The sequence below is a fragment of the Rhinatrema bivittatum genome, chromosome 8 (genome assembly GCF_901001135.1).
Source record: "Rhinatrema bivittatum chromosome 8, aRhiBiv1.1, whole genome shotgun sequence".
NCBI lineage: Eukaryota > Metazoa > Chordata > Amphibia > Gymnophiona > Rhinatrematidae > Rhinatrema > Rhinatrema bivittatum.
Genome location: NC_042622.1, coordinates 88915225 through 88933829, shown reverse-complemented (window position 1 = coordinate 88933829; position 18605 = coordinate 88915225). Strand labels below are relative to the sequence as shown.

At 45.3% G+C, this 18605-nt stretch overlaps 1 protein-coding gene across 1 annotated transcript in view; it reads right to left on the bottom strand.

The window, feature by feature from the left end:
* GTF3C5 (general transcription factor IIIC subunit 5) overlaps window positions 1–18605 on the bottom strand; it is a 41589-nt gene that overhangs the window by 10746 nt on the left and 12238 nt on the right. Inside the window, exons 5-8 of the mRNA XM_029611959.1 lie at window positions 18308–18412; window positions 8256–8370; window positions 8065–8145; window positions 7470–7567 (exon numbers count right to left, since the gene is read on the bottom strand). Coding sequence (XP_029467819.1) covers window positions 7470–7567; window positions 8065–8145; window positions 8256–8370; window positions 18308–18412 — 399 coding nt within the window. The remainder of the gene's footprint in view (window positions 1–7469; window positions 7568–8064; window positions 8146–8255; window positions 8371–18307; window positions 18413–18605) is intronic.

Genomic DNA, 18605 nt, shown 5'->3' with positions numbered 1-18605 from the left:
TGGTGAATGCACGGGGTGCTGACGCTAGACCAAAAGGTAATGTGTGGAATTGCATGGAATTGAAAATGCTCTCCTAACACTATAAAGCATAGGAATTTCTGATGTTCCACTCAGATGGGGATATATAGATACACTTCTGTTATATGGAGAGAAGCCAGGAACTCCCCTTTGCAGACTGCTGCAATAACTGAGTGCAGGGTTTCCATCCAAAAAATGTGGAACTTGAAGAGCCACATTCACCTTCTTTAGATCTAGAAAGGGTCGATAGGTATCTTCTTTCTTCGGAACCACAAAATAGATGGAATAACTTCCCTGGCCCCTCCCCTCCTGAGGGTACAGGAACTATTACTTCCAGGTGTTGTAGCCGATCCAGTGTGGACCGAATCGTCTATCATTTGCCACAGGATGCGCAAGGGGAGTCTACGTGGGCCTCGGGAACCAGCCGAGCAAATTCTAAGGCTTAGCCTTCTTTTATGACTGTATGGACCCACTGGTTCATTGTTATCTTGGTTTACTCTTCGTAAAAAAGGGTTAGCTACCCCCTGATGTCCTCTGGGGAAAAGCTGACAAGCCGCATTTTATTGTGTGGTTTTATTTCCTCCAGCCCCTTGACCAGAGGTTTCCCAGGCTTATGTGATCCTTGAAAGGACTGCATCTTGCCAGAACCCTGTCTCTGTGAGGAAAGGCCTCTATCTGGGCAATATCTCCTCACCTCCCTGTACTTTTGTCTGCCTGGAAAGTTTTGGCTTACCCTTGAGCAATTTATGCCCCTTTGACTCACCTAAGTGCTTTACCAGCTGTTCCAGGTCTTCACCAAACAAAACGTTTGCCTATGAAGGGAATGTTGCCAAGCTACGACTAGGCTAGTCATCCACCAACTAATTACACAACCACGGGAGTCTTTTGATTGACTCTGCCGACATTATATTTCGGGCTAACATGTGCAAGTCATACAAGGCATCTGCAATATAGGCTACTCCAGCCTCCAAATGCTCTGCCTGCTTTGGATGAAATAGAGGACTCCACCCACTTCACCTGAAGTTGCTGGACCCAATGCAAATAGGTTTGTGCCATGAAGTTACTGCACACAGCAGCCATATGCCCAATGCAGAGATTTCAAACTTCTTCTTAAGATGCATTTCCATCTTCCAGACCTGAGCATCCTTCAGAGGAACTGACCCCTCTGCCAGAACAGTAGTCTTCTTGGTCACTGCCAAGACTGAGACATCCACCTTAGGCAGATTCAAGAGCTCCAATGCATCCTCCAGCAGTGGATAAATCTTCATTATCACTCTACCAACCTTTAAACCAGCCTAAGGAGTATCCCACTCCCTAATGACCAGCTTCTTAACGAAATCCTTCCATGGGACCTACTCTCTCATGTTCCGATTCTTCCTGAACCTCCTTAATCCCAAGCTCTTTCAAAACTTGGGGAGTCAGGGGGAATAACTCCTCCTTTTGGATGAGCCAGACCATCTTGAGGTCATCCCGTTTCACCACAGGGATCTTCCCCCCTTACCTGAGGGCTCATTGTCCTCCTCTTCATCCACTGGAGACTCCAATGAGGGATCCCCCTCTCTGTCACTGGCCTCCAATGCCCTCTCAGTACGCTGCTGCTGACTTGCAGTGTACAGAGGCCCTCTAACCACCCTTGGGGATAAACTTTCTGAATTTTGCTCTGATGCAGCAGGCTCTGAGAGCAGGGGCACTTCCCAGTTGCCCCCTTCTTTGCTAAAAAGGGTTTGTGCATTAAAAGTACAAACTTTGTGGAAAAAGTTTTCCAAGAGTCAAAATCATCCTCTGTGGAATCCTCACCTCCCTCTGACCCTTCCTGGCCATTCATGAGGTCCAGCACAACAGGGGATAATGAAGTAAGGGGAGCAGGCCACTCTCCCAATCTCCCCTGCACTATGGGAACAAACTCCAAAATAGCCGCAGTTCCTGCGCAAGGGAGAGCAATCTTACCCAAATCAGCTGTTCAGGACCTTCTCCCCTCCGAAGCCGTTATTTGTAGAGCTTGAGCTTCCTTCCCTGCCTGACACACACCTGTTGCCCAGCCCTGATGCACCCACTGCGATTTTCTATCAGCACACAATGGCAAAGCTTCCTGTGTTCTGCAGTCGCTGCCATGTTGAGGACTCAGACTGCATGCGTTGACATCAAGAGGTGGAGTCGCTAGGAGCCAGAGAAGAAGCCTTGCAGTGGTTCTAAGCTGATCTCCGGCCTCCCCACTAACTTTGCAGCTGACTCATCCTTCACATGGGTGGCTCCCCACACCGAGTAGGCCTGTCATCCAGTGTTTCTTCTCTTTCTTTATTTTTATTTTTTTAAAGAAACTGTACAAGATAGAAAGAATGGTTACTTTCCTGTCAGTGACTTCTTCTTGCTGAGGGAGAAGGCAAGTGAGAGGTGTGTGTGGAGAAGGGGGAGCTAGACCACTGACTGTCAAACTCAACACAGTCACCAGGCAGAGCCAAAGGAAAATTGGTTCTTACCTGCTAATTTTCGTTCCTGAAGTACCACAGATCAGTCCAGACTAGTGGGTTTTGCATCCCTACCAGCAGATGGAGGCAGAGAACTAAAAACTTTGAGGCAATGCTACATAACCAAGTGCACCACTTGCAGTCCCTCAGTATTTACCTACACCCAAGCCAACTAGAGAAGAACAACTCTTATGGCCTGGATTGGCCACTGTTGGAAACAGGATGCTGGACTTGATGGACCCTTGGTCTGGCATGGACCCCAGTATGGCATGTTCTTATGTTCATAACCCTCTAAATGAGGAAGAATGCCAAACAAAAAGGTTGGAGTCCCCCAAACACAAAAACCACAAATCAACCCAAGGGGCTAACCACAACCTGGGTAACTTCTTTAGGTTCTTTATATATACATCCTGACAGTTCTTCCCAGTAAGCATGCCAGAACACAGACTTGCCATAATGGTCTTGAGAAAATTAAGGGGCTGGGACACACCACCTGAGATTATAACTTCTGAATCCTCTCCAGGGTGAAACACACTCTGCCAAGCTGTACATCGAACTTCGCCCCCAAGTATTCCAGCATCTGGGTAGGGCTCAGGTGACTCTTTGCCTAATTCACCTCCCAGCTTAAGGACTGCAACATATCCATCACCACGCGCACAGACTGCTGGCATACCTCCTCCAATTTCCCTTGGATAAGCCAGTCGTCATATAAGTATGAATTAGGATCCCCGCCCTGCAGAGAGCCGCTGCCACCACCACCATCACATTTGTGAATGTACGAGGTGCAGTTGCCAAACTGAACGGGAGGGCCCGAAACTGGAAATGTTACCCCAGAACCATAACATGAAGACACTTTTGAAGTATCTTCCCGAATGAGTATGTGCAGATAGGCTTCCATCAAGTCCAGTGAGGCCAGAAAAACTCTACTCAACTAACTGCCGCTATCACCATCTGCAACATATCCATACAGATAAACAAGGAATTCACAGTATTGTATTTCACCTTTTGCAGATCGAGGATGGGATGAAAGGTTCCTTCCTTTTTTTGGCACAACACAGTAAATTGAGTACATCCCGCGACCACGCTCCCTGGCCGCCACCAGTGCTATCATGCCAGCAACTGAAGGAGACACAATGTGTTCTGAATTGCTGCTTGCTTGCCTCGGTCACCGCAATGAGACACTACAAAAGCTTCTGTGATGGGATGAAAAAATTCTAAAGCGTAGCTGTCCCTTATTACCTCTAGGACCCATTGGTCTGAGGTAATCCTGGTCCACTCTTCATAAAACTGTGACAGACAGCCTTACACCGCCATCTTGAGAGAGCGGACCAGCCTGGTTTCAATGTAAAGCCTTACCACTGCCGGCTTTCTGGCCAAAGCCCTCTCTGGGAAGTCTATGGGTGCCTCGAAAGGACTGCTGCCTACTGGTCCCCTGGTTCTGCCCCGAAGACAGTGCAAAACCCTTATTGGGATGAAAACCATCACACCTCCCGAAACCTAAAGCGAGGCAGAAGAGACTTCCTGTCTTCTTATCCTCCGGCAGCTTATTCCCTTTAGACTCCCCCAAAACCTTCTTCAATTGTTTCAGGTCCTCCCCGAAAAACAATTTTCCTTCCTTTAAAGGGAAGATTACAGAGCTGAGACTTGGACCACATATTAGCTGACCAATTCCACAACCACCGCAGATGTCATTCTGAGACTGCTGCAACCATATTCCTGGCTGAAGTCCAGCTCAGGTCATAAAGCGCGTCAGCCTCATATGCAATCCCAGGCTCCACCTGAGCTGCCTGGCTATTAACACCAGTGCCTGCTGAAGACTTCTCCTGAGATTTCAGGATCCAGTGTAAACAGGCCGTCTGCATTACACTTCCACAGACCGCTGCTCTCAGGCTCAGCGCTGAGACTTCAAACATCCTCTCCAGATGAATCTCTAGCTTACGGTCCTGTGTGTCCTTTAATGCTTCCAAACCTGCAAACAGAATGGTCATCTTGTTAGTGACCGCTGAGACCGAAGCGTCCACCTTCAGCAATACCAGTAGCTGCAGGATATCCTCCGTGAGGGAATACAACTTTGCTATAGCTCTATCCACCTTGGGGCTCGCCTCCTGGAAGTTCCATTCCCGATTCATCAGCTTCTTGATCCTCTTAGAGAGAGAAAAGGCTTTCGGTGGGCCCCAGAGTCCAGCCAAAACCGGATCCACGCCTTCATTATCTGACTCCTCCTGGACCACCTTAATACCCAGTTCCTTCTGAACACAGGAAATAAGGGGCCTCAACTCCTCCTTATAGAACAGATGAACCACCCACGGGTCATCTCCCTCTGTTATTGGGACCTCTTCCAGAACAGCCATGTCCTTATCCCCATCCTGATCGACATCTGCTGGGTCATCCTGATCCACCCCTGGAAAAAACCCAAGACACGACCATCTTCCGGGTCATCCAGCTTTGAATCATCTGAGCTGCCAAGACCCTCAGGATGGTCCAGGCCCAGTCAGCAAAAGGAGGTCCCCTGACCCCTGGCCAAGGAGTTCCTCGGACTCGACAGCTGACTGAAATGCCTCTTACAGCCAGTGCTTTTGCTCATTAAAAAGGCCTCATGCATAAGCAAGACAAACACTGAGGAAAACTCCAAGTCAACCTCTCCCCTGTCCGGCCCAGAGCTCGCATTTTCTCACACCCCCCCCCCCCCCCCCAAACGGGATTGCCGGAGACAACGGGTGAGGGGAGTCTGTCACCTTCCGAGCTTAGCCCCTTCTCTTGTCTGACAGGCAGTTTTAGGCTCTCAGTATTGATCCTGACAGGGCCTTGGGAACCTGCGGCTCTTCTACCTGCCTCGTTCCCCCCCAGAGGGCCCCTCCCCTCCAAACACGAATCGCAGCATAGCGCCGCTGCAATCAGCTGACCCCGAGCCAGGCTGCCGGCCCGACAAGCTTTCCCGTGCTGGGAAACCGCTGTCGGCGCCATCTTGTCTTCACGCGGCCGGGCCTGCTGCAGAGGAACAGAAGCAGCATGATTGTGGCGTGCGGGAGAGGAGGGGAACACTGCGCAATGCAGCCTCTGGCTCCCCGAGCAACCCGTAGACACAGAGGAGCTACACTGCTCCCTTCCCCAGCCTGGGCCTGCCCCAATGATCAAACCAGGAACAGCCCGAAAGAAAAATGTAACACTTTTTTTTTTTTTTTAAAGAAACAGCAGCCACAGCAAAAGAAGAAATTCAAGCAAAAAAAGGAATATTTCCCTGCTCCTAGCAACACCTCTGGGAAGGAGCTTTCAGGGGATAAGTGGGAACCAGAACCCCTGGCTGTCAGACCCCTGGATCTGCTGTGGGTCAAGCTGCCTGCAGCAGGTCCAGGGGTTACTACCCCCCACTTGCCCGGCTCAACCTGCGGGATGGCCCACAAAGGTACCTAACACCTCAGGGAGCATCTTCTAACTTCTCTTCTTCTATTCCTTCTTTCTTTCTTTTCTTTTTTTCCTTAACTGCAGGGTTTGCACCTCTACCATCTGCTGGAGACAGAGAAATACTGAGGGACTGCAGGTGGCACTCTGTTATGTGGCAGTGCCTCAAAGGTTTTAGTTCTCTGCCTCCATCTGCTGGTAGGGATGCAAAAGCCACTTGTCTGGACTGAACTGGGGTATGAACAGGAAATTAGGGTTACCAACCCCCTGCTCGCCCTACTCTACCCGGGGGGGGGGGGGGGGGGGGGGCCTTCCCAGCATCTACCACCCCTGGGAGCAATTTTCCTCTTTCTTCATTTTTTTTAAATTCAAATCTCCAGACTGTAGGTTTTGCACCTCTACCATCTGCTGAAAACAGAAAGATACAGGTGGCATACTGGCTTAATAACAGTTTCAGCAAAGTTTCTCTTCTCTGTCTCCATATGCTGGTAGGGGAGAAAAACCCATGCATCTGGACTGATTTGGGGGGGGGGGACACGACTATAAAGAATAATCGTTTTTTTTTTGTTTTGTGGATGATTTTGAAAGTAACTTTATAAGTATTTGCTGTGGTAAGTGGTAGACGATAGAAACTCTAGATACAGATACAGTCTATAGATGCAGATATAGTCTATAGCCCACTGCCAGCAGAAGACCGACCGCAGATTGAATGTGCAAGCACTTGCCTGGCTGATTTCACTGTGTCCACACTGGGAGTTACATAGTTTTATTTCTTCACTTCTTTTTTTGTGCTTTATATTTTACAATGAAGTTTAGTGTGCATTAGTGTTTGTGGTTTCCTACCAGTATATTAAATTAAATGTATGGATTCATGATCAAAGTGTTCTTTACAATTAATTAGGAACCACTCATTTAAAATCAGAGGTCAAAATTTAAGACAGTCAGTACAAGAATTGGTCAGACTAGTGCTGGCAATTGAAAGTGCTCTGGTACAACGGTCCACTCGGCAATCAGCAGCTGATCTGCTGTTATGGGTCTTCACTGGTGTATAACTCCAGGGCAAAGCAATGTGGTGACACAAACACACACTTGGCAGAGATGGGCTGAAGAGCACCTTTTTTTTGTATAAAGAGCACAGCCAGATTAATCATGGCAATTTTACTTGGTAATATCAGTTCACTTTCGTAACTGGATGAGTGGGAAAGTTACTGCAGGTGGTTTGTTTTCTAGGACTTACAAAATTATTCATGCATGTACCCTCACACAGAGAGCTGGTCAAGCATGAGGTGAGTCCCACACAGACTCCAGTGTGTCCCAGACACGGCCAAAAGCTGCTCTGTACAAGAAGATAGTTCCTGAAGGATGGAGACTCAAAAGGACCAGATACACAGCCATGCCACAGGAAAGCGGTTACCTGGTTCCTGGTCTCACCACTTTTCCTGAGTAAACTTACCATCTTTTCAGTGATGCAGCTATCTCAGAATCTGTATTCGCTACTCCCAACACCTCCAACATTCCTAAAGCAGTCTGGAAAAAACTGATCCAAAAATAAAGGCCAATAATATGGCTTGAAGAGGGAAAACGTACTTTGAGTTTATACCTGCTGGTGGGGGCTTTCTTCAGGCTGGATTGATTCAAAGTGGTAAGTCCATGCTTTAAATCCTGCATGCTTATTGTCTGTGATGCTGCAAGGGAAAAAGGTGAGAGTCTGGCTCACACTGTTTGATCATCCTGAGTTTCTGCATAACCCTAGACCCTTCCTCATCACAAACAATCTGACCCTGCCCTATCTCATGCTATGGCGCACAATCCATCTGTCTCTGCAACCACTTGGCAGTAGGATTTCACCTGGCTGAGTGGCAGGGTTGGATGGGCAGGGTCTCACCTGGTTGAGTAGTGAGGAGGCTGTGGCAGACTCTCACCTGGTTGTGTGGCAGAGGGTGTGGGGGCAGGCTGTCACCTGGTTGTGTGGCAGAGGGTATGGGGGCAAGCTCTCATCTAGTTGAGTGGCTGTTGCAGGCTCTCACTTGGTTGAGTGTGTACAGGGGGTGCTGCAGGCTAACTGCGTGGCAGATGTGGCAGACCTTGGCTGCATAGCAGACTCACCTGTGGCAGGGAGCGGCGTGTGTGACTGGCTCTCACCTTGTTGCGTGACGGGGGAGGGGAAGGGGCAGGCTCTCACCTGTTTTTTTTACGGTTATCGGCAGGCTGTAGTTGTAGGTGCTGCGCTTGGCTTTCACTGGCATTTCATTTGGTGTATAACCTGAGGGCAAAGCAAAGACCACTTAACCACCAGAGAAGAGACGACAACTCCTCCTCAAACAGAGAGCAGAACAAAGGCACTGTGCTGGGATAGGCCTGATCTCTCGTTACCGTATTTCATTCCACAGCGAATTCGGAAGTCCAGCACTTGATAAATCTTGGCTTCTGGATTCTTTCTAGGATCATAGCCAAACCGAACCCACAGACTCCTCCAGGGACCTGTTAACTGTAGAGCCAGAAGGGATTTTAGGTTCAGGTGCCTTCATAGACCAAGACAAAGGAGCTGTCTGGGCTAACCTATCTCCAAATGGAAAATGACATTAGTATTACTAAACTGACTCCTGAACTTCTCTTACTTTTAAGAGAAGTTATCCAAGTCTGGCTTTCAGCTATTAAGTGTGAGTGAGTGAGTGAATGTGCGAACATCTCTCATGCCAGCCCTGCAGTGCCTTAACTTACTATTCACAGGAATAGAAAGAGAAACTTTCATACACACTCCTTTCTCCTGAAGAATGAAGTATAAAAGCAGAATGCAAAATGGGTATTCTTAACCACCTTGTCCATTTTAAGCTCAAACTGAATTACCTTAAAAAATATATATATATATATATATGGGAGGGCTGGTGACGTCACCGGACAGGATAGGCGCTTAACCTCGAGCTCTCTCCTACACTGAGCTAACATCTGATCGCGTCCCCGTCCATCCCCCCTAAAAGAGGCTGTATTTCATTCAGGACTGTCTTCCTATTTACTTATGATGACTTCTAAAAAAAAAAAGGGGGGGGCCGATTTCAAACAGTATTTCTATATAAAAGCCACACCAGATGGGGAAGAACATGGCGGCCCGACCGAGAAAGAGCTGCCAGATATGACTGACAAAAGATATCGAAAAGGATGCAGGCCATACAACAATAACATTGACAATTACCATCATGGGAAAAATTTCACCAATAGTTTGGGGAAATAAGGAAAGAAATGAAAGAAAATAAGCGTGAATTAATAGAAATATCAGACATGAGAGAGGAAATGGCCAACGTAGGCCAGAGAGTCAATGAGAGCGACATTCACCTAGAGGCTGGGGTAGATAAAATAGACTGCAAAACGCATGTGATAAACTACAACTTTTTTTTGTCCTGCTTGATTCCCTTTTATTACTACTTTTTTTTTTTTTTTTAAAGAGAGACTACCTCAACCCCTAGATCAGGGCAAGACTGTAGGGTTTGCACCACCTCCATCTGCTGGAGACAGAGAAATACTGAAGAGATACAGGTGGCACACCAGATTAAGAGGGGGTGCCCTTCGAGTTTTTCTCTGTCTCTATCTGCTGGGAGGGAGGCATAACCTACAGTCTGGACTGATCCGGGTATGTACAAGGAAAATAGAACTTTCCAATACCGACTTGAACACAAAACTGGAGGATTTGGAAAATCGTAATCACAGATATAATCTGCGATTCCAGGGAATCCCAGAACTAGAGGAGTTTGGGGATTGCCACGTGGTGGTGAAACAACTTTGCTTATTCTTCCTGGAACAGGATAATTCAAATGGAACTACGAGCGATCTACCTTCCATAGATCTAGAGCGAGCGCACAGAGCGCTGGTGGTGAGGTCTGGTAACAGACCCCGCAATATTATTGCCTGCTTCCTCCGCTTCCCAGTTAAGGAGAAAGTGCGTGAGACTGCCAGGCGCCAACAATCTTGGACTTAGAAATCTTATTCTATTTCTGTGTATGCCAATTTATCTCCAATTACCATCACAAAACATTTGGAATTTCAAGAGATTACATCTACCCTGCGCAAGAAGAGCTTTAAATACCGCTTGCTATTTCCCTTCAGGATAGCCATCACCATCCGGAGCACTACATCCAAAGCCAACACAATCAGTAAAGCAGCGGCCATTTTGAAGTGAGCTGGGGTCGCGGTCAAGGTGCTATCTCAGCAGTCCAGTTTTCTTCAGTGGGTGAAGAAACCCCATGAAGGCTAAGAGTGAGGAAAGGTAGAAGAAGGCTATGACGGCACTCAGGAGACCCCATTATTGTTAAAGACTCTGGCTTCAGCTGAACTTCGTCTACTACACAGTTCCTATAAAAAAAAAAATCGGTATGGGACTAATTATAGACTGACTTGGGATGACGGTTTGCCAATTTACAAGAATGATTGCCTTCTCGCAAGAATGGTTTGAATGAGTGGGGATGGACGTATGCAAATACTGAGATAAGATGAGGGCTTGGGGGGGGGGGGGGGGAATGGCTTATTGCCCGGTGTAGTTTATCAGCTTCAACTGCATTGGCAGTTCTGCTACGTGGCGGTAGCGGATGGCTCCGAGGGGGGGGGGGGGGGGAAATCATGGTTACTTCTATCATGGCTCTTATCACTATTAATAATGTTGTTTATTTTGATATTATCTAGGTATGTTTTTGTTATAACTATTTTGGGTGATATTACAAAATGCTAATTACTGGGTGACTAGCCAAGAGGTAGGCTTTTAGTTGGGGAAGTGATTATATTATGTCAATCAGTGAATGTTTTTTCTCTCTCCCAGACTATACATAGATCTATGACATACTCCATGCACGATGGATCACATTAGGATTTTATCCATGAATGTAAAGGGACTGAATTCTCATCGCAAGAGACAGTTATTTTTGAAAACCATTGATTGCTCTATCAACCACTCAGTGGCTGACCCAAAAGGAAGATATATACTTGTGAAATTTGTGTTGGGGGGAGAAGTATATACCTTGATGAATGTTTATGCTCCCAATGCAGAACAGGGTCTCTTTTTTGATACCGGTAGTGTATCTCAGTTAATTGAAAAGGAGGGGGAGGGATATCTTCTGATCCAGGGAATTTCAATCTAACTCTTGCCCCACAGCTAGATAACTCGGGAGGTGGAGGTTTAGGAGCTAGCTCACATCGTAAGTGCCTGAAATCCCTCATGAAGCGTTGGGATCTGATTGACTTATGGAGGCAGAGGCCCCCTAACAGTAGGAACTAGTCATTCTATTCAAACCCCCACAATTCATATTCCAGGATAGATCTTTTCCTAGTAGATACAACCCTGGTTAGGAAGATTATGGCTGTGGAGATCGGCTCAATCACTTGGACGGATCATGCCCCTATATGGCTGGACTTTTCAAGTGGGGAAGTCGACTCAGGGAGCCGCTTCTGGAAGCTTAATGATACGCTTTTATCAGATGATGGTTTTTGTGCTCAGTTGATTGTTTCCATCTCTGAATACCTAGACAGACACGAGGGGACTGGGGTAAATCCTGCCCTTTACTGGGATTGTCTTAAAGCAGTAATGCGGGGGACAGCTGATTTTTCCAGGGCTTCATTTGTGAAAAAAAGATAAAATACACAAAACGCAGACGCTACAAATAGAAATAGCAAAGCTAGAGTCCCAGCATAAAAAAAAAAAACCACTCTCAAAATCAGTACTTTTTCAGTTACAGCAGGCAAGGACAGCATTGCAGTCATTAGAGATGGACAGAATCGCACTGCAGCTCAGTTTAGTGAAACAAGAACATTTTGAATGGAGCAATAGATCTGGACTTATACGGTGCTGGTCCTCCATTTCCATGGATCAAATTACAGCCTTTTTGTCTCATATTGATCTTCTGAGTCTTACTGAGGAAGAGAGGAGAAGTTTTAATCAAGCAATTTAAATCTTTGAAATACAAAAATTAAAGATCTCAAGGCTAATAAGACTCCAGGCCTAGATGAATTCACGCCCCAATTTTATAAGAAATTATCCACCTCTTTAATCAACCCATTAAGGGCAATGTTCAATTCATTAAGGAGGGTAACTCTTTACTTCAGGGAGCAAACACAAGGGGAATCTCCATATTGGGTAAACCTCGGAGGGACTTGACAGGATGCGGGTCTTTCCGCCCTATTTCTTTAATAAATGTTGATCTTAAAATCTTGGCAAAAATTCTGGCTACCAGAGTGAACAGGGTAATGGCCTGATTAGTTCATCCAGATCAAGCAAGGTTCATCCCAGGTAGGATGGCCGCTGATAACGTGCGCAAAATCATCGATCTTATCTGGTGGGTAAAAAAAGAAAGAATCCCAGCGGTACTACTATCTGTAGACGCTGAGAAAGCTTTCGATTTAGTACATTGGCCCTTCTTGTTTAATATATCTTAGAGAAGATGAATTTTGGACCTATGTTTCTCAATTGGTTAAAACAGCTGTATAACGCTCCAAAGGCAAGGGTAAAGGTTAATGATCTCTATTCAGATCCTTTCGAGATCCAACGAGGAACTCAGCAAGGTTGCCCTTTATCCCCATTACTATTCACTTTGTTTTTAGAACCATTCGCTACATGGATACGTAACTCTCCCGAGATACAGGGTGTGGAAGTGGGAGGAGCTGATTACAAAATGTCCTTTTTGCGGATGACATTCTGTTTACACCAACCTCCCCAGAGATATCGTTGGCAGAAGCGGTGAATATCTTGCAAGAGTTTAGAAAAGTATCAGGATTTAAATTAAATCTAGAGAAATCTGAGCTGTTGAATATTTCCACCCCTGCTGATGCTCTTTCTCGGTTGAAGCAAGCTTTTCCCTTCAGATGGGCATCTCAGAAGATCAAATACCTTGGGGTTCATATCAGTAATATAGATGATCTATTCAATCTTAATTACAAACCTCTACTTAATAAAATCTTCCAGGATTTAGACTCTTGGTCTGGGCTTTCCCTCTCATGGTTTGGTAGAATTGCCCCGATAAAAATGAATGCCCTACCAAGAATCTGTTATTAATTTCAATCCTTGCCTATCTATCTACCCTCAGCCATGTTAAAGCAAGGCAACAGATTTTTTGCAGACCCCCTAGAATCACTAGAAACACTATGTATAGGCCCAAATTAAAAGGGGGCCTAGGGGTACTTTGTCTTGAATGGTACTATGCGTCAGCACAACTTAGAGCCATAATTGACTAGAATAAAAAGGGAGAACATAAGTCCTGGGTAATAGTGGAACAAGCCCTAGCTGGTAAAATGCCTCTATGGGCAATGCCGTGGCAGCCACGGGAGAGTTGGCTAACAATCCAATGTTTGCTCCTGCTACGGCTACTTCCTTGAGAGTGTGACAGCATTGGCGAGCAAGACTGGTGGGTACTCGGAGATATTTTCTTTAGCTCTGCCTTTCAATATAATCTTGCTTTTCCAGCAGGAAGGGATACTGGATCATTCTCCTCTTGGGCAGAGAAAGGGCTCACCCGAATAGGTCAGCTCTGGGAATCAGGCACCCTCTTAGACTTTTCCACTCAAAGATAGATTTGATCTACCCCATCAGATGTGTTCCCCTATCTTCAAATTCGCCACTTTCTGAAGGCGGAGGGAATTGGAAAAGACTTATCCCTGATTAGAACACAATTTGAATACCGGTGCGATCATGCAGATAGAATGAAAGGCCTGATCCCTTGTTTATATAAGTATTTTAACGCAGAACCGGTGGATAAATCAACATTTGTCAAAGCTTGGGAGCAGGATTTGAAGGGTTCTCTGTCAGAGGACCAATGGGACAGGATTTTTTATAATACTAAGAAATGTTCCTTCTCGAATGTATCTGAGAATAGTTACAAGGTTTTACTCGATGGCATCTCACATCCGAAAGAATTCACAAGGCCTATCCTCAGAGGGCTGATTTATGCTGGAAGGGATGCGGTAAGAGAGGTACTTTTTTCCACATGAGGTGGGAATGCTCCAAAATATCTCAGTTTTGGGGAATGATATCGAGTCATACATGAAATACTGTGAGTCGGTGACATGTACACCTGAACGTTAATTACTCAATTTACCTACACAGCTCCATGCTGATAAAAGTAGATTAGTACACCTCATAGTTATAATAGAGATGAGCTTCATTTTTTCGTATCGGGATGTATTTCGGTTTGGGCGCTTCGTTGAAAATTTTATTTTTCGGCAGATCATTTTTTGTCGGTGTGGATCGGAAAAACGAGTCAGAAAACGGATAAAAAAAACAAAAAACCCGAATCGGGGAAGTCAAGTCAAAAGTCCCTAGTGGTCCAGCAGGGGTCCTGGAGCAATCTCTTGCACTCAGGCTGTCGGCTGCCAGTATTCAAAATGGCGCCGATAGCCTTTGCCCTTACGATGTCACAGGGGCTACCGGTGCCATTGGTCGGCCCCTGACACATGGTAGGAGCACAAGATGGCGCCGGCCATCCATTGCTCCTACCATGAAATTGCCTAATTCGTGATAAACGAATGCACATCTCTAATTTATAATAGCACAATGTGAGCTAGCAGCTCAATGGAAATCCAATACTATCCCTTCAAAAGAGTCAGTCCTCTTGAGAATGGAGAGGATCTGTTCCCTCTATCAGTTATCAGCATTAAAAAATCATAACATGGAGGACCCCAAGATGGCCGCTGAGTGAGGAACACTGTTTGAGGGCTCCCAATTCGCTTACCTTTTTCTTCTGTTTCCTCATTCTAAAATTCCCCCTACTAAAAGGAAGGCAAGACAGAGGGACTACATCGAGTTCTCCCTCTCTGGAACCATCCCAACCTCACATTGAGGGCTTCCTTACAGCGACTCAGTCAGTAATGCCGGGAGTACTGGTCGCAGCAGGGCTGGTTGGAGGAGCGAACACCACTTTGACCACGGACATCACATTGAGCTCCGGCACTCCGAACACGCCTCTCACTGCAACGACCTCCTCTGAAATATACCGAGGAGATATGGGAGCAGAACAACGGGTTGAGATTACAGCGAGGACCCAGGGGATACAAGCCAACGATGAGGTTTTGCCTGGGAGGCATGAAGGCAGCACGGGTCAGGGCTTCCTTGGAGCGGCAGGCCCCATGGATGTTTTACCACCTACAAGAAGTACGGAGACTGGCTTAGGCACAACTTCGGGTGCAGGTGGTGCTTATCCAAATGCTCTGGATTTTGGAATTAATCTACAGCGTCCTTTAGTAATGACACTCGATGGAATATGGACTGTTTTAAAATCTTTAGAGTCCTCAATTACTTCACTGTCTCAAGTTACTCTTGATACTAAGAATCAGGTAATAGCAAATGCAAATTTGATTTCCTCTTTTAATCTTGAAGTAGATGCTATGGAGTTGCGTTTATCTGCTACTGAAAAAATACAACAAAACTTGATTCAATCTGAGTTAGTAAATAATAAAAAACTGGAAAATATAGAAAATACTTTGAGATGCTACAATTTAAGAATACTGAACTTTCCCGTGATAAATTTGATTTCTCCGTTGGATCTCTTTAAAACATATGTTTCCCAGGTGTTAAAGATACCAGAAACAGCAATGCCAGTGATAACGAAGGCCCATTATTTACCCCAAGTTGCTGAGAGTGGTGAGGATGCGTCAAGGCAATTACGTTCGTTGGATGTTTCAGAGATTCTTGAAATGTCTCAAGAAACTGACATTGTAAGAAGAGCACTTTTGGTCTCCTTCACTTTTCTTATGGACCGGAATAATAACTTCAGGCTTTTTTTCCGCAATAGACAGTCTCTATTCTATGGTCAAAAGGTCCTTACTAAAATTACCCAAATTTTGTATCCATGTGTCCGGATGTACTTCAAAGAGGGGCACAATTTTCTCTTCGATATCCATGTAAATGTTACGTTAGTCATCAAAATGTGAACTATTATCTTTCTTGAGCCTCTGCAACTCAGAGTGTTTTTGGACACGCACACCTAGAGGCATCCTTAGCTGGTTTGGTATAAGGGTTTGTCTGTTCTAAGCCTCGCTCAGCTTTCCTGTATTTTTCCTTTTAAATTTTGTTTCTGATTGTTAATTCGCTCATATCTCTGAGTCCTCCCATTTTTCCTTTATTTTTTTACTTCAAAGTAGTATATTGTACTGTATTACCTTATTTGTACTGACATTTCTGTACAAGATTTTCTTGTGTTAATTTGAAAATTCTTGAAAATTAAAAAAAAAAAAAAATCATAACATGGCTAGATTCCAGAGGAACGACATAAGGAATCTAGCTGACTCCCTTGTTATGTATGAGTAGTTAAAGTCTGGGACATCTAGTTAGTTACTCCTAATCTGGTCACAGCAGCATGGGCTATGGGGGAAACTCACTGTGAGTGGCCGGATGGTATTTGTCACCACTATGTATTATATTATTCGGATCACCTTATCCTCGGGGAGAGAGAGGAGGGAGGATGTAGTATCACCATATGTTTAGATGAACAAGTTTCAGGGTTGTACCAAACTAAGCTTAAAAGTTTAAAAAGTGACACTGATGCCATGTGCGGTTACGAACTGTATATTATATTACTCTTTCTTTATTGCAGTGTTAATTGTGCTTTTCATGCAATAAAAATATAATTTACAAAATAAATACATACATAAATAAGATTTTGGCAGTGCTGCTGCGTTACAAAAGGAGTTTCAATACGGTCATCCAAAAGTAAGCAGCACAGATCAGACTCCTCTCCTCTGCAACTATTTGGAGTTCTCTTTCCTCCCCTGCAGTTTCAACCAAAAGCCTGAATGGATTTCAGTTCCAAAAATAGCTGGGACAAAGTGTCCCAGATACTCCACAGGAAATGAGGGCAGGTGGGAGATATTTTAACAGGTTCCCAGTATCCCAACCTAGACCTCTAATATATATAAGACCACTCCCTGTCAACATTGTTGTGCCAAGAACATTTTTATTTCATAATCCCAGATGTTGGGAGGTAAAAGTAAAAATGCAGGGATCATGTTGGGATTCCTGAAATGAACAGAACTGGACCTGCAGAAGCCTGCACAGTGACACCTAGACACCCACGTAAGAAACCATATATCAGAATGAGAACAGCAGGGGGATCAATGAAGGGCTCACTATAGAGTATGCCAGAGCGGGCACGGAGAGTTAGGAGCTGCAGGGGTCTCACGGGACTCACCGCGTAAAAAGACACAGAAGCCACAATATGGGCATGCAACTCAAATGACATCTTACAACGGAAACCCACATCTTAGCCATGGCAAAGACCTCCTTTTTATGCCAACTGTGCAATTACTTCAAGAAATGTGGCCTGGCTACCATAATACACTCACTGTCACCAACGCATAGACAACGGTAACCCCCTGTTCCACACCATCTCACAACACGGTCCCAAGCACCTTCAACTAGTGAGGAGCTCGGCAGCTAGACTTTTAGTAGGGGCCAGATCCATCCATCATGGCATGCCAATTCTGTGGGAGCTACTCTGGCTCCCAGCTGGGAGTAGGGTAAAATTGGGGAGGGTAATTTTCAATAGCCCATGTAGGGTTGAAGTCTGCGAGTAAAAAAAGTACCTGCAGACTTTAGTCTGAATTTTCAAAGCAGACTTATGCTTATAAGCCGGTTTTGAAAATTCACAAGCTGTGCTGGGTACATATGGGGGAAATGCGCGCGGAAGTTGCACCAACCCAGGAGCAGAAGTAATCTAATCATGCAGATTTTGGATAATTGAAAATATGCACATAAAGCTGATGCCATTCAGGTGTTCCAGGGGAAGGAGCCTATTTAGGATGGGAATAAAAATATGCACAAAATCACATCTCATGTGCACATGCCCACTGGGATAACTTCCTAAGAGCCACTTACGCGCATAAAACTGGGTTGCATGCACCTGCCTTTGAAAATGACTCCATAAAATTCTTTGCTTTGTTTTCAAATGCTTGAATGAACCGGTCACTGAATATCTTGCCTACACTCCCACCAGGGAATGGAACTTCCATCCTCCCCCTCCACTGGCTTCAGCTAGACTAACATGCACAATACATCTAATGCCTGGAAACAATCAAAGCTTGAAATGTTGAATCTGGCCTTCCTCTAGGCTCCACAGCAGAGACTCTTTTCTCCACCTGCCGACCTGAAATACTTTGTGACCAGGAGTTCCCTCAAGGTTCAACCACGACTGACCTGTTTCTACCCAACTGGTTCTTAATCTCTCTCTAGTGCTTAACTTACTTCTTATCTAGGTGTATACATTATTTATACCCAATGTACCTCGCTTACACTCTACCTTGTGTCTGTATGTCAAATCTGTGTAAATACATTACTTATGCATTCAGTGTGGGGGTTTTTTCCCTATGTAATCCATTTTGTCTCTCTCTTTAGGAAAAAGGCGCAACACAAAATGTTTATAAATGAATAAATAGGACACTAGGAGTTGCAGGGGACTCACCATGTAATAAGCCATAAAGGGCAGTAGGAGCTTCAGCTTGTCTGGATGAATGCCAATATTGGCCTTGAGCGCATTCCGAGACCAGACTGGACGGATATCAAACAACTACAAAGCAACACACAGAGAAATTAGTAAGTTACCACAACATGGCACATTCCCACAAAAACTCAGCTCTTCCACATGGTTGTATCAGAAACCCAATTACAGAAATCTTGCCAAGGAACCTGGGAGTAAAACCAGTGCTATCTGTCCAGGCCCTGATCTCTCCTATTCAGATTTTCCACATGCCCACAGAATA